General features: G+C 39.8%; 1 protein-coding gene across 2 annotated transcripts in view; it reads right to left on the minus strand.

The window, feature by feature from the left end:
* Positions 1–4,415: 4,415 nt before the first annotated feature.
* guf1 (GTP binding elongation factor GUF1) overlaps positions 4,416–14,748 on the minus strand; it is a 41,187-nt gene continuing 30,854 nt past the window's right edge. For both annotated transcript variants that reach the window (XM_059989123.1, XM_059989124.1), the window contains 3 exons: positions 12,479–12,598; positions 11,450–11,486; positions 4,416–4,965 (listed from right to left, as the gene is read on the minus strand). In XM_059989123.1, coding sequence (XP_059845106.1) covers positions 4,828–4,965; positions 11,450–11,486; positions 12,479–12,598 — 295 coding nt within the window. In that variant the 3' untranslated portion in view covers positions 4,416–4,827. The remainder of the gene's footprint in view (positions 4,966–11,449; positions 11,487–12,478; positions 12,599–14,748) is intronic.

Here is a 14,748-nt window from a genome sequence, read left to right on the forward strand (position 1 = left end):
GTACATATGTGACACCACACACAGCCTTGAGATTAGTTTTCTTGCTAACGTACTCAGCAAATTGAATAACCATAATAGAATTAATGCAAACCAACAGACAACCAATGTGTAAAAGACAACAAACTATGCAAATACAAAAGAAAAAATGTAAATAAATAAATATTGAGAACATGAGATGAAGAGCCCTTGAAAGTGAGTCCACAGAACAGTTTAGTGATGGGGCAAGAAAAGTTGAATGACTTGAGTAGCGGGGGGGGTGGGGGGATTAATAACTGTTCTTGAACCTGGTGTGATTCCTGAGGCTCCTTTACTACCTTCACAGACAGGTGATTCAGTTGTCGCAGAAAAGAAATTTGGATGGTAGTTTGCCTCCCAGGTGCCAGGATGTTTTGGATCGCATCCAAGATATCCTGCAGTGGGAGGGAGAACAGCCAGAGGTCATGGTACATATTGGTACCAATGACATAGGTAGGAAAAGGGAGGAGGTCCTGAAAACAGAGTGTAGGGAATTAGGAAGGAAGTTGAGAAGCAGGACTTCAAAGGTAGTAATCTCGGGATTACTGCCTGTGTCACCTGACAGTGAGTATAGGAATAGAGGGAGGTGGAGGATAAATGCGTGGCTGAGGGATTGGAGCAGGGAGCAGGGATTCAGATTTCTGGATCATTGGGACCTCTTTTGGGGAAGGTGTGACCGTAGAAAAAGGATGGGTTGCACTTGAATCCCAGGGGGACCAATATCCTAGCAGGGAGGTTTGCAAAGGCTTCTGGGGAGAATTTAAACTAGAATTGTTGGGGGGGGGGGGGGGGTGGGAACCGAACTGAAGAGACAGGGTAAGAGGAGGTTGGCTCAAATAGAGAAAGCTTGTAGACAGTGCGAGAGGGAGGATAGGCAGGTGATAGAGAAGGGACGCACTCACACCAAAGGTTTGAGATGTGTCTATTTTAACACAAGAAGTGTTGTGAACAAAGAGGATGAGCTTAAAGTATTTGGAGATGTTATGTGGTGGCCATTACAGAGACTTGGATGGCTCAGGGATAGGATTGGTTACTTCAAGTGCCGGGTTGTAGATGTTTCAGAAAGGACAGGGAGGGAGGCAAAAGAGGTGGGGGTGTGGCACTATTGATCAGAGATAGTGTTACGGCTGCAGAAAAGGTGGACACCATGGAGGGATTGTATACGGAGTCTCTGTGGATGGAGGTTAGGAACAGGAAGGGTCAATAACCTTACTGGGTGTTTTTTATAGGCTGCCCGGTAGTAACAGAGATAGTGAGGAGCAGATAGGGAAACAGATCCTGGAAAGGTGTAATAATAAGAGTTGTGATGGGAGATTTTAATTACCCAAATATTGATTGGCGTTTCCCTGGAGCAAAGGGTTTAGATGGGCTGGAGTTTGTTAGATATGTTCAGGAAGGTTTAGTGACACAGTCTATAGATAAGCCTATAAGAGGAGCGGCTGTACTTGATTTGGTATTGGGAAATGAACCTGGTCAGGTGTCAGATCTCTCAGTGGGAGAGCTTTTTGGAGATAATGATCACAATTCTGTCTTCTTTACAACAGCATTGGAGAGATAGGAACAGACAAGTTAGAAAAGCGTTTAATTGGAGTAAGGCTAATTATCAGGCAGGAAATTGGAAGCTTAAATTGGAATCAGATGTTCTCAGGAAAAAGTACAGAAGAAATGTGGCAAATATTCAGGGGATATTTGTGTGAAGTTCTATATAGGTATGTTCCAGTGAGACAGGAAAGTTATGGTAGGGTACAGGGACTGTGGTGTACAAAGGCTGTAATAAATCTAGTCAAGAAGAAATGAAAAGCTTACAAAAGGTTCCGAGGGCTAGGTAATGTTAGAGATCTGGAAGATTATAAGGTTAATATGAAGGAGTTTAAGAAGGAAATTAGGAGAGCTAGAAGGGGCCATGAGAAGGCCTTGGCAGGCAGGATTAAGGAAAACCCCAAGGCATTCTACAAGTATGTAAAGAGCAAGAGGATAAGAAGTGAAAGAATAGGACCCATCAATGCTGACAGTGGGGAGCGTGTATGGAACTGGAGTAAATAGCAGAGGTACTTAATGAATACTTTTCTTCAGTATTCACTATGGAAAAGGATCTTAGTGATTGCAATGATGACTTGCAGCAGACTGAAAAACTTGAGCATGTAGATATTAAGAAAGAGGATGTGCTGGAGCTTTTGGAAAGCATCAAGTTGGGTAAGTCCCTGGGCCCAGACGAAATGTAGCCCAGGCTACTATGGGAGGTGAGGGAGGAGATTGCTGAGCATCTGGCGATGATCTTTGCATCATCAATGGGGATGGGAGAGTTTCCGGAGAATTGGAGGGTTGCAGATGTTGTTCCTTTATTCAAGAAAGGGAGTAGAGATAGCCTAAGAAATCACAGACCAGTGAGTCTTACCTCAGTAGTTGGTAAGTTAACTGAGCAGATCCTGACAGGCAGGATTTATGAGCATTTGGAGAGGTATAATATGGTTAGGAGTAGTCAGCATGGCTTTGTCAAGGGTAGGTTGTGCCTTACGACGCTGATTGAGTTTCTTGAGGATGTGACTAAACACATTGATGAAGGAAGAGCAGTAGATGTAGTGTATATGGATTTCAGCAAGGCATTTAATAAGGTACCCCATGTAAGGCTTATTGAGAAAGAGGCATGGGATCCAAGGGGACATTGCTTTGTGGATCCAAAAATGGCTTGCCCACAGAAGGCAGAGTGGTTGTAGATGGGCCATATTCCACATGGAAGTCAGTTTCCAGTGGAGTACCACAGGGATCTGTTCTGGGATACTTACTTTTTGTGATTTTTATAAATGACCTGGATGAGGAAATGGAGGAATGGGTTAGTAAGTTTGCTGATGACACAAAGGTTGGCGGTGTTGTGGATAGTGTGGAGGGCTGTCAGGTTACAGCGGGACATTGATAGGATGCAAGACTGGGCTGACAAATGGCAGATGGATTTCAACCCAGATATGTGTGAAGTGGTTCATCTTGGTAGGTCAAATACGATGGCAGAATATAATATTAATTTTAAGACTCCTGGCAGTGTGGAAGATCAGAGGGATCTTGGCGTCCCAGTACATAGGACGCTTAAAGCAGCTGCACAGGTTGACTCAGTGGTTAAGAAGGCGTATGGTGTATTAAGTCTTCATCAATCATGGAATTGAATTTAGGAGCCGAGAGGTAATGTTGCAGCTATATAGGACCCTGGTCAGACCCCACTTGCGAGTACTGTGCTCAGTTCAGGTCGCCTCACTACAGGAAGGATGTGGAAGCCAGATAAAGGGTGCAGAGGATATTTACAAGGATATTGCCTGGATTGGGGAGCATGCCTTATGAGAACAGGTTGAGTGAAGTCAGCCTTTTCTCCTTGGAGCGACAGAGGATGAGAGGTGACCTGATAGAGGTGTACAAGATACATGAGAGGCATTGATCGTGTGGATAGTCAGAGGCTTTTTCCCAGGGCTAAAATGGTTGCCACAAGAGGACACAGGTTTAAGGTGCTGGGGAGTAGGTACAGAGGAGATGTCAGGGGTAAGTTTTTTTGGTGAGTGTGTGGAATGGGCTGCCGGCAATGATGGTGGAGATAGATACGATAGGGTCTTTTAAGAGACTTTTAGATAGGCACACGGAGCTTAGTAAAATAGAGGGCTATAGGTAACCCTAGTAATTTCTAAGGTAGGGACATGTTTGGCACAAGTTTGTGGGCTGAAGGGCCTGTATTGTGCTGTAGCTTTTCTAGGTTTACTCCAGTGTACACTTTCCTCCAAAAGGCATTGACAGACTTAGAAAAATGTGGACCACTATTCATTTCTCAGGAGCTATGTCTCAGAGAAGGCAGGTGTCAGCAATGAAATTCACCATCATCTTCAGCATGTAAGCAGCCTTGAAAAAGGATGTTTGAAAATCATCATCAACTTAACACGGAAATCATGATCTACTGGGCACTGAAACCATTTCTAAGACTTGGACTGCCTCCAGCAGATATCTCATAGGACAGATAACACTGATCCACATCCTGGAAAATCTTAAAATCCATTGGAAGGACAAACGGAGCAACATCTGCATGATTGAGGATTTAAGTGGACTCAGTAGGCTCTTCTGAGCAGGCCTCATCAATCATATACTTCATATCGAACTGCAAGCTTGAAGGTTGCTTTCAAAGCTTCCATGAAAAATGCAAGGTCCCTATTGACTCTTGAAAATCTCTGGCCCATAACCATTCAATGTGGAGAAAACAGTTTTAGGATGGCAATGAGAACCTCATGACCACGCGGTAGGAACACATGTAGACCAGCCTTATCTTCAGAGGCAGCAGCCTACTTCCCAAACTACTGCCCATCTCATTCAACACCTCCTATCCCACTTGGCTTCATCAGGCAATTTAGAACTGGAGTGGCAGCAAGTCATCCTCAATCAAACCATTAACACTTTATTTATGTTACAAAGTATATTTAATTCCATGTAACAAATGTATTTACAATAAAAAATAAATATTTTTGAAAAATTCATCCTTATTACATAATTGACATTGAGTTTTTTCTGAATGATGTTAATTATTGACAATGATTTGAAATACTTCAGTAAGTCCTATAAGATATTAACAATAGGAAACTTTCAAATAAATAATGCTATTACTGCTTTTGGCTAAGTATATTCCACATTACAACAATGATTATGCATACCATTATACCTATGTATCAAAATTATGTTGATTTCGAAGCACAGTGACTGGTAAGAAATATGTTAAGAATCCACTTCACTTGACAAGCTTGGCTCTTCATCTTTTTGCTGCATGTGCCGAAAAACATCTTACCATCTACTTTATTTGTCCTTTTGTCTTTTTAGTACGTTTATGAAGGCATCCTTTGGTACTTCCACTTTGCCGATCTTCCTCATTCTTTTCTTACCTTCAGCTTGTCTCTTCAGAAGCTTCATTTTGCGAGTAATGTCCCCACCATACTGAAAACAAGGATTTTGAGCACACATGAAGCAAAGAAATATGACTGACAATAGGAGACAAGTTTTAGCCCACAAGATATCTATGGACCGATTAGGGGCAAATGAAAGTTGAAGGGAGATACAATGGAGGATATGAGAGGATGCTGAGAGGTGCAAAGGAGAAGTAGTACATTGGAATGTAAATCCATAGAACCTTAAAGGACATAGGACCAACAACTAAGTAATTTCTAGGGACATGTAATATGTTGTCCTTCAGTAGCCAAGACAAAGTACAATTGCAAGTAGGTTATGTTAGAACCCTATACAACACTCGTGAGAGTAATGCATATAATTCTGGTCACCATTTTACAGCAAACATGTGACTGCACTGACAGGGTGTTGAGGAGACACTATGTTTATTGGGATTGTTTCCCGTAGTTTTTTTTTGTTTCAGTAATCTGAGTACAGAGTTAATTTTGATGCATAAATAGTAATACATAATAATAAGAAACTTAAGAAAGAATAAATAGGAAGGACCTATTTTGCTGAAAAGATGGGTGGAAGAAGCAGATTTAAATTAACTGGTAGAAGAGTTGGCTGACTGCCAGAAAGGAAGTTGGAGGTGAAAACCTCCTGTGTACCCAATCAGCACATAGATGTGCTTTTGAAGAGCCATGACTACTAGGGCTACAGATTTAGCAATGAAATGTGTGATTAAGCTGGGAATCTCTTTTCAATTGGCACAGATAAGATGTGCTCCTTGGGCTGTAAACTTCCCGTAATAGGAAAATGTGCTTTCCTAAGTGTATCAGAATGAACAGTGCATACTTTCTATTCATATTTGCAGAGATAAACTGAAGAACCTGTTTTTTGCTTGTATACCAGTCAAGTCTCCAAACACAAAAAGATAAGGCAAGATGGAGAAATAACAGCATTTATACATGTATCTATGATGTCTATACACAAATTCAACATAATACTTTCCCCTTTAGTAAAAAGGAATGTGGAATGATCTTTGTTGTTTCAGTGTAGTTTGTAAGAAAAGCTAAATGCAAATAATAAAACCCAAAATATTTTAACACATTCATAAGCAATACTTTGGACAAAAAAAAACCCAAAATATTTTAACACGTTCATAAGCAATACTTTGGACAAAAAAAAATTCATTTAGTTTTTATAACAATGAAAATTCAAGAAAAAAAATCCATGAAAGAATTTCTAGCTATGCTAACCTTTGGAAATTCCTTTAAAACTTGCAATATCTTTCAAATTCTCTGAACTGACATAAGCAGAATTAAAAAAAAACTTTCATATTTCATTATGACATAGAAGTTGCTCTGCTGCCTTTAGAGCAATCCCATTCCCACCCACTAATTTTAATGCAATATATTCCATCAACACTCCCAGGTCCGACGACTGGCCTACATACTTGGAACAATTTACAATGGCCAATTAACTTGAATGTCCTTAGAACATGGAGAAAAGCTGGAGCACCTGGATGAAACACATGTGGTTACACAGATAGCATGCAAACTCCACTAAAGTGACACAAAAGCTCCACCATGCCCCTACGTTTGAAATTTTAAAAAATGTTAAAATTTAAAAATAAAAATAATAATCTTGAGACGTACTTATATATATATATATATATATATATATATATATAAATCTTACTGCAAAATACAGAAAAAAAGATTTTTTTTTGGCAAACATGAAATCTCCAATGACCTGAATGAGCTCATGGATTACTTGTTTATTCTAAATCAGTATAGAACCTGTGTACAGGTTTCCCCAGGGGAAATTTCGGGGTGTTTCAGCAAGTTCCTTCTCCAAAGCTGAACTCGTTATGAATTTACTGGCAAAGCATGGCCAAAAAATTACGTGAAGATCAACTAATAAATTCTAAACTGCTGTATTCTCATGGAAACATCATGCTAACTGCAACCTACACAGGTGAATGCTTACATTTCCATACAGAACTGCATGCATGCATCGATAACTGAGGTCAGTATCTCACTAGTATGTGTTCCCAGTCCCTCTGTGGAAGTTAGCCAGTCTGATTAAAAATTATTTAAATAGCACAGGTGTCTCCTTGTGGACCTTTTATGAATTGCAGTCTTCAAAATACATTTGCAGGAGTTAAACCGAAGTATTTTTGAAAGCATAACCCTATAAATCTAGTGATCTAATTCAATTTTTCAAATGATATTTTTGAAACTTTCATCTAAACTTTTGCAGTTTGTTAAACTAATTGTGCCATATTAAGCACTGCTTTCTGTGCCACAATGTAGAGATGCGGAGCAGAAAGAGTATTAGAATCAGGTTTAATATTACTACCGTATGTCATAAACCTTGACTTTTGCAGCAGTATATTACAATACATAATAAAAAAAACCCATAAATTACAATAAATTATTTGGGACTACTCTTGAAGAACAAAACAAACCGAGAAAAGGGATTCCCTTTGCTTATTTGGTACACAATACTGTTTAATTGGGACAGAAGACAGTTGGTCAACACGTGCACTTGTGTGACACTACCCCATGCATAGAGTGAACAGTTGTGTCAGTTGTGTGTGCTTGTGCTATATTATCCATTTTGATTGATAGACTTTTGATAGTTTTCTTTTTTAAAATTTTTTTTGAGACCTTGCCAAGATGCCATGGGAAGCTTTGATGCTAGCCACAAAAAATTACCCTAATGGTCCAAATCAGAGGTCATCCACCTAACAGCACTCATTGTCAACTGGTAAGAAATGAATGAAATCTACAATTGCATACTTGATAGATCAGCAAGATTAACTGTGATCAGAGTGGGCATTATGCACGGGTCAACGGGAAACATCCAATAGACAAAAGCGTTAAGATAAGGATCCAGATGTTGAAGAGGCTCTCAATCAATGGCTTTCCATTGAAACGTGCATGCCAGTGGAAAATTGATTAAAACAAGGCAGAGGAGCTAACTAAGAAGCTGGGTCACAAAGAAAGCAACAGATGGTTGCTCAATGGAAATGTGGGGAGTACGTTAAATTCAAGATAGCACACGGCATGAAAGATAGTGCTGATGCTGCAAGTGCAGATATATGGAAATCAACACAATTCACAGACTAACTACAAAAATTTTGTGCCGATGACATCTACAAGGACAATGCCAATGAAACAGGGCTTTTTTTTAATCATGACATGCCAGACGGTTTCCTTTGCTACAAAGACTATAAACACTATTGGTTTCAAAGAGAGCAATGAATGGCATAACTGTTATGTTGTCCAAGCACATCAGGAACTGATAAAAAAAACTGTTGGTTATTGGGAAAAGCATTAAACCTCGATGCTTTAAGAGGCTAAGAATGGATAGTTTGCCAATCGAGCAATATGCTAATAAGAATGCATGGATGACTTCCGAAATTTTAAAGAAATTTTAAAGAGATGAGCTCGGATATGGAGCAGAAATCAAACAAAACTTTTCAGTTGATGAGAAAATTAAGATTTCTCATCAACCCTAATGTTGATGAGAAACATCCAGCTGGAATTTCTGCCTGCCAGTACAACATCCTTGGTGCAGCCAATGGATATGGAATCAGGAAATTTATTGTTGGATTACGATATCACTTTATGCAGTAAGACATTGAAGGCAGCCCATTATCCGCTCAAGGTGTCTGCCCTGATCTTGTTTGTTTAGTCAATCAAAAGAACACGCCAACGTACACTCAATGAATTCCTCCGTCACTAACCATTATAAACTAATACATAGTTTTACAGCACTGTGGTAATATTGGTAGTATTCTAATTTGTTCTGTATTTCATTTAATACATAATTTGTGACTCAGTTAAATGGTAGCTGTCTCTTTTATACCTTTTAACTATTTCCATGAAACTTTGGATAATTGGTCCAAAATGTGCCCAATGTGGTCCTAATGTACCCCAATTAACCAGACTCCCCTGTATACATATAAAAATTTAACTAAATACACAGTATAAAAATAGAGAAAAAAATAGTGAGGTAGTGTTCACTATCCGTTCAGAAATCTGATGGCGGAGGGGAGGAAGCTGTTCCTGATATGTTGAGCATGTGTCTTCTGGCTCTTCTACTTCCTTCATTATGGGAAGAGGGCACGTCCTGGGTGATGAGGGTCTTTAATGATGGATGCCGCCTTTTTAAGGTATCGCCTTTTGAAGGTGTCCTCAGTGCTGGGGAGGCTAGTACCCATAATGAAGCAGGCTGCATTTACAGCTTTCTGCAGCTTTTTCAAATACTATGCACTGGCCCCTCCATACCAGTGTTGCAATCAGTTAGAAGGCTCTCCATGGTATATCTGTAGAAATTTGTGAGCGTCATTGTTGATATACCAAGTTTCCTTAAACTCCTAATGAAATACAGCCACTGTCATGCCTTCTTTGTAATCAATGTTGGAACCAGTATACATCGTCAGGGGTGCTGACATCCAGGAACTTGAAACTCCTCAGCCTTTCCACTGCTGATTCCTTGACGAGGACTGGTGATTGTTCCCTCAACTTCCCTTTCTGAAGTTCACAATCAATTCCTTGGTCTTACTGACGTTGAGTGCAAGATTGTGCAAGATCTAACACCTTCTCATCTGAAATTCTGCCAACAATAGTTATCATCAGTAAATTTATAGTTGGTGTTTCTGCTGTGCCTAGCCACACAGTTGTGGGTGTAAAGAGAGTAGAGCTGTGGGCAAAGCACGAACCCCTGAAGTGCGCCAGTGAGGAGGAGGTGTTATTTCCGACCTGCAACTCTGGTCTCCCAGTGGGGAAGTCAAAGATCCTGTTGCAGAGGGAGGTAGAAAGGACCAGGTTTTGAAGCTTGTTGATTACAACTGAGCTGTAATCAATAAACAGCAGCTTGACACAGGTATTGCTATTCTCCAGGTAATCCAAGGCTGAGTGAAGAACCAGTGAGATGGCATCTGCTATGGACCTATTATAGTGAGGGCAAATTGCAGTGGGTCCAGGTCCCTGCTTAGGCAGGAGTTGATTCTAGCTCTTACCAGCCTCTCAAAGCACTTCATCACAGTAGATGTGAGTGCCATTGGGTGATAGTCATTGAGGCAGCTCACCCTACTCTTCTGTGGCACTGGCTTGATTGTCGTCCTTTTGAAGAAGGCGGTACCTCCGACTGCAGCAGATGTGACTGAACATTCCTGCCAGATGGCTGCCGCAGGTTTTCAGAGCCCTGCCTGTACACCATCAGGGCCTGACACCTTGTGAGGATTCACCCTTTTGAAAGGTGTTCTGACATCGGCATCCAAGATAGACATCACAGGGTCACCAGATGCTACAGGGATTTGCACAGGTGTAGTTTTGTTCTTCCTTTCAAAGCATGCATAAAAGGCATTGAGCTCGTCTGGGGGTGAAGCATCACAACCATTCGTGATGTTAGGTTTTGCTTTGTAGGAAGTAATGGCCTGCAGATCCTGCTACAGCTGACATGCACACATTCCATCTCTAACCTCAATTGGAAGTGTATTTTTTTGCTCTTAAAATAGTACCTTAATTTCTGTATCACTAGTTCTGAATGCCACAGATGTAGTACTCAGTAGACTATGAATCTCGTGGTTCATCCATGGGTTCTAGTTTGGGTTTGTCCGGTATGGTCTAATAGGTACACACTCATCCACACAGTCATGATAAAGTCATACCAACTGTGACATTTTCATTCAGATTCAAAGATGAATCACTAAATATTGTCCAATCCACTGATTCAAAGCAGTGTTGTAAGCACTTCTCGGCCCCCCTTGACCATATCTTCTATGTCCTCACTCTCATGCTGAGGTCTTTAGCCTCTGCCTGTATGCTGGGACAGGTGATTGGACTTCCGAGCATGGGACGGCACAGTAAGCATTCTTGGTGGTGGTATAACAATGGTCAAATGTGTTGGCTCCTCTGGTTCCATAGATATGTTGGTGGTAGTTGTTCAGAGACTTCTGCAAGGTGGCCTCGCTGAAACTCCGCCCCAATAATAGGTAAAGTATTCAGAGTGTGCTACTTTGTACCTGCTGATTACGGAGCTTAGCTCCTTCTGTGCCTGCTTGACATTGGTCTGAGGTGGCTTGTACATTGCTACCAGGATGATGGCAGAAAATTCCCTCGGCAGAAAAAAAGGACAACATTTGACTGCCACGATGTCTTAGTCCTGCTCATCCAACCTAGATCATCTAGCAGTCAACTGCCATCCTTTTTAATCAATAGATTTTTAAAATGTCTTTAAACAATGTGGATTACTGATAAACCCATGGCTGTGACTGTGAATTTCAGCTGTAGTAGTTCCGAATGGGATTATTTGATGATCACCATCATAGCCATTTTGATTCTGCTAAAGGATTTACCATGTGCCAAGAATGCAACTTTTCTCACATCATCACCACAGTGAATTACACCACAATTCTGAACTGTACGAATTAATAAATATTCCAGAGAAATAGGATAGACAAGAGTTCAACTGCATAAAAATAATTCTCTTACATAGGAAAATAGTAATTACTTACACATTTTGCCAATACATTTTTTTTCACTGCTTTAATCCTGTAGGTGGAAAAAAGTTTTTGCATAAATATATGAGGTAAAGTAACACACATACTTGAGAATCTATGTTAAATAATTCAACCAACGTGAGTGATAACAGAATACAAAAATTGGATTAAAAACTACAGATCAACTTCAAGTAGTTACATTATCAATTAACAAATGTCTGGCAGACATATCCTAAATATACATTGGGAATCTGAGTCAATGATGTGTTTGAAAGTAGTGAGACTGTGAATTTGAATCTGAAAAAAGAGCTTTCTATGAACAGTGTTATAATTGTTTCACTCACAGCAGCTTGTTGATTTACTGCCATCTAGAACTCATCATGTAAAACTTTAAATTATGAAAATTATCTACTCCAGACTGCTTAATGATTAAAATTTACTTTGCAACAAAAAATATAAATGCAACTTATAGAAAATTCTTTGTTGCTTCAATAAATGGAAATCAATAAACTACAGATGTTGAAAGTTTGAATCAAAAACAGAAAATGATATAGGAACTCAGCAGGTTATGCAGTGTTGGTGTAAAGAGAAACAAATTTAATGTTTCACATGAATGACCCTTTGTCACTTGAATGTTCTGACCCAAAACATTTCACTCTGTTTCTCTTTAAACAAATGCTGTCTGACCTGGTGAGTGTTTCTTTCATTGTATTTTTTTTAATTTCTTACTTTTAGCTATAGGGTTTCCAAGAAAAGCCAATTTAAAACAAATACCGGTTCTTTAAAATTATAATAAATCTAATTAAACTCACTACTTTGGAAAGTCAATTCCAAAATAACTAGTTTATTATGTATTGATATTAGTGAACAATATAAAGTGCTGAAGAATTACTGTACAGCATTTTGTGACTAGTTAACAGGTTAAATGATTTTTTTGGGGAGAAACTTCTCATTCTTTACATAATTATTAACATAATGAATGATCCTCTAATTTATCATCATTTGACTAAAAGGACCACCGCAGCAAAGGATTTTGATACTCACGTTTCTCTTGCTATAACTTTACTACCTACAGCTGCCTGAATGGCGATTTCAAAAAGTTGCTGTGGTATTGTTTCTTTTAAACGTTCAGCTATTGCTTTTCCAGAAGAATAAGCTTTCTCCCTGAAATAAACAATGAAATAATTTATAAATTGCAAAATTTATAATAATATTGGGAATAAAAATAGAAAATACTGGAAATACTCAGAAGGGATCTGAGGAAGGGGAGGGATAGGCAGAGAAGTCAGATTAATAAACTTTCAACAAAGACATATTAAACAAACAACTGTCAGAATGAGTCAAATTTGGAATCAAAGTAATCTTTGCATTTTCCTAGGTCTAATCTGTAGGGTTCATATTATTGTCCCTGGTGTCATAGATTGATTACCTGACTGGCAGACCGCAGTATGTGCGCTTGCAACACTGTGTGTCAGAGTGGTAAGCAACACTGGGGCTCCACAGGGAACTGTCCTGTCTCTTCACCACCTACACCTCTGACTTCAACTACTGCACAGTGTCTTGCCATCTTTAGAAGTTTTCTGATGACTCTGCCATATTTGGATGCATCAGCAAGGGAGATGAGGCTGAGTACAGGGCTACGGTGGGAAACTTTGTCACATGGTGTGAGCAGAATCATCTGCAGCTTAATGTGAAAAAGACTAAGGAGCTGCTGGTGGACCTGAGGAGGGCTAAGGCACCGGTGACCCCTGTTTCCATCCAAGGAGTCGGTGTGGACGTGGTGGAGGATTACAGATACCTGGGGATACGAATTGACAATAAACTGGACTGGTCAAAGAACACTGAGGCTGTCTACAAGAAGCGTCAGAGCCGTCTCTACTTCCTGAGGAGACTGAGGTCCTTTAACATCTGCCGGACGATGCTGAGGATGTTCTATGAGTCTGTGGTGGCCAGTGCTATTATGTTTGCTGTTGTGTGCTGGGGCAGAAGGCTGAGGGTAGCAGACACCAACAGAATCAACAAACTCATTCGTAAGGCCAGTGATGTTGTGGGGGTGGAACTGGACTCTCTGACGGTGGTGTCTGAAAAGAGGATGCTGTCCAAGTTGCATGCCATCTTGTACAATGTCTCCCATCCACTCCATAATGTACTGGTTAGGCACAGGAGTACATTCAGCCAGACACTCATTCCACCGAGATGTAACACTGAGCGTCATATGAAGTCATTCCTGCCTGTGGCCATCAAACTTTACAACTCCTCCCTCGAAGGGTCAGACACCCTGAGCCAATAGGTTGGTCCTGGACTTATTTCCACTTGTCATAATTTACTTATTATTATTTAATTATTTATGGTTTTATATTACTATATCTCTACACTATTCTTGGTTGGTGCGACTGTAACAAAACCCAATTTCCCTTGGGATCAATAAAGTATGTCTGTCTGTCTGTTATTAATCACACCACCAGTAGTCTTACAATTAATGTGCAAGAGATATTAAATCAGGTGCATATTTCATGCATCCAATTCAAAGTGTTACACTGTGGAATGTCCAATTAAAGAACAAAATGAGAAAACTTTGCCAGGTTTTTTAGAATGATTATATCTCAAGGAATGCCTTGAGTTTTGAGTACATTCATACCATAAAAGTTTTTACACGAAAATTTGCTGGAACTGGTACCTGATAATGACACAAATGACAAAGCATCATATTAGTGAACTATAGGAATATGTCACCTGAATCAAAAGTCTGAGAAATAAACAATGGATGGAGAAGGATGGATTAGAGTAAATAAATTGAATATCAAATCAAGTGCAAAAATGAGGAAACAGAGGTAAAATAAGTAAATGTGTAAATATTAATAACTCTGCATTGATAAAAGACACACTGTGATAATACTGTTCCCAGATGGCAGTAAGATGATTGGACAATTCCTTTATCAATCAAACCAGTGAAATGATTTTATGTGCGTAATCTACATGCAATGATTTAGGGACTGAGATTTGGAGACTATATAAAATGAGGACTTGGGAGTCCTCGTGCAGGATACCCTTAAGGTTAACCTCCAGATTGAGCCGGTGGTGAAGAAGGCAAATGCAATATTGGCATTCATTTCTAGAGGAATAGAGTACAGGAGCAGGGATGTGATGTTGAGGCTCTATAAGGCACTGGTAAGACCTCACTTGGAATACTGTGTGCAGTTCTGGGCTCCTTATTTAAGAAAGGATGTGCTGACGTTAGAGAGGATTCAGAGAAGGTTCACTAGAATGATTCTGGGAATGAAAGGGTTGACATATGAGGAACGTTTGACCACTCT

The sequence above is a fragment of the Hypanus sabinus genome, chromosome 14 (assembly GCF_030144855.1).
Source record: "Hypanus sabinus isolate sHypSab1 chromosome 14, sHypSab1.hap1, whole genome shotgun sequence".
In the NCBI taxonomy this organism is placed as follows: domain Eukaryota; kingdom Metazoa; phylum Chordata; class Chondrichthyes; order Myliobatiformes; family Dasyatidae; genus Hypanus; species Hypanus sabinus.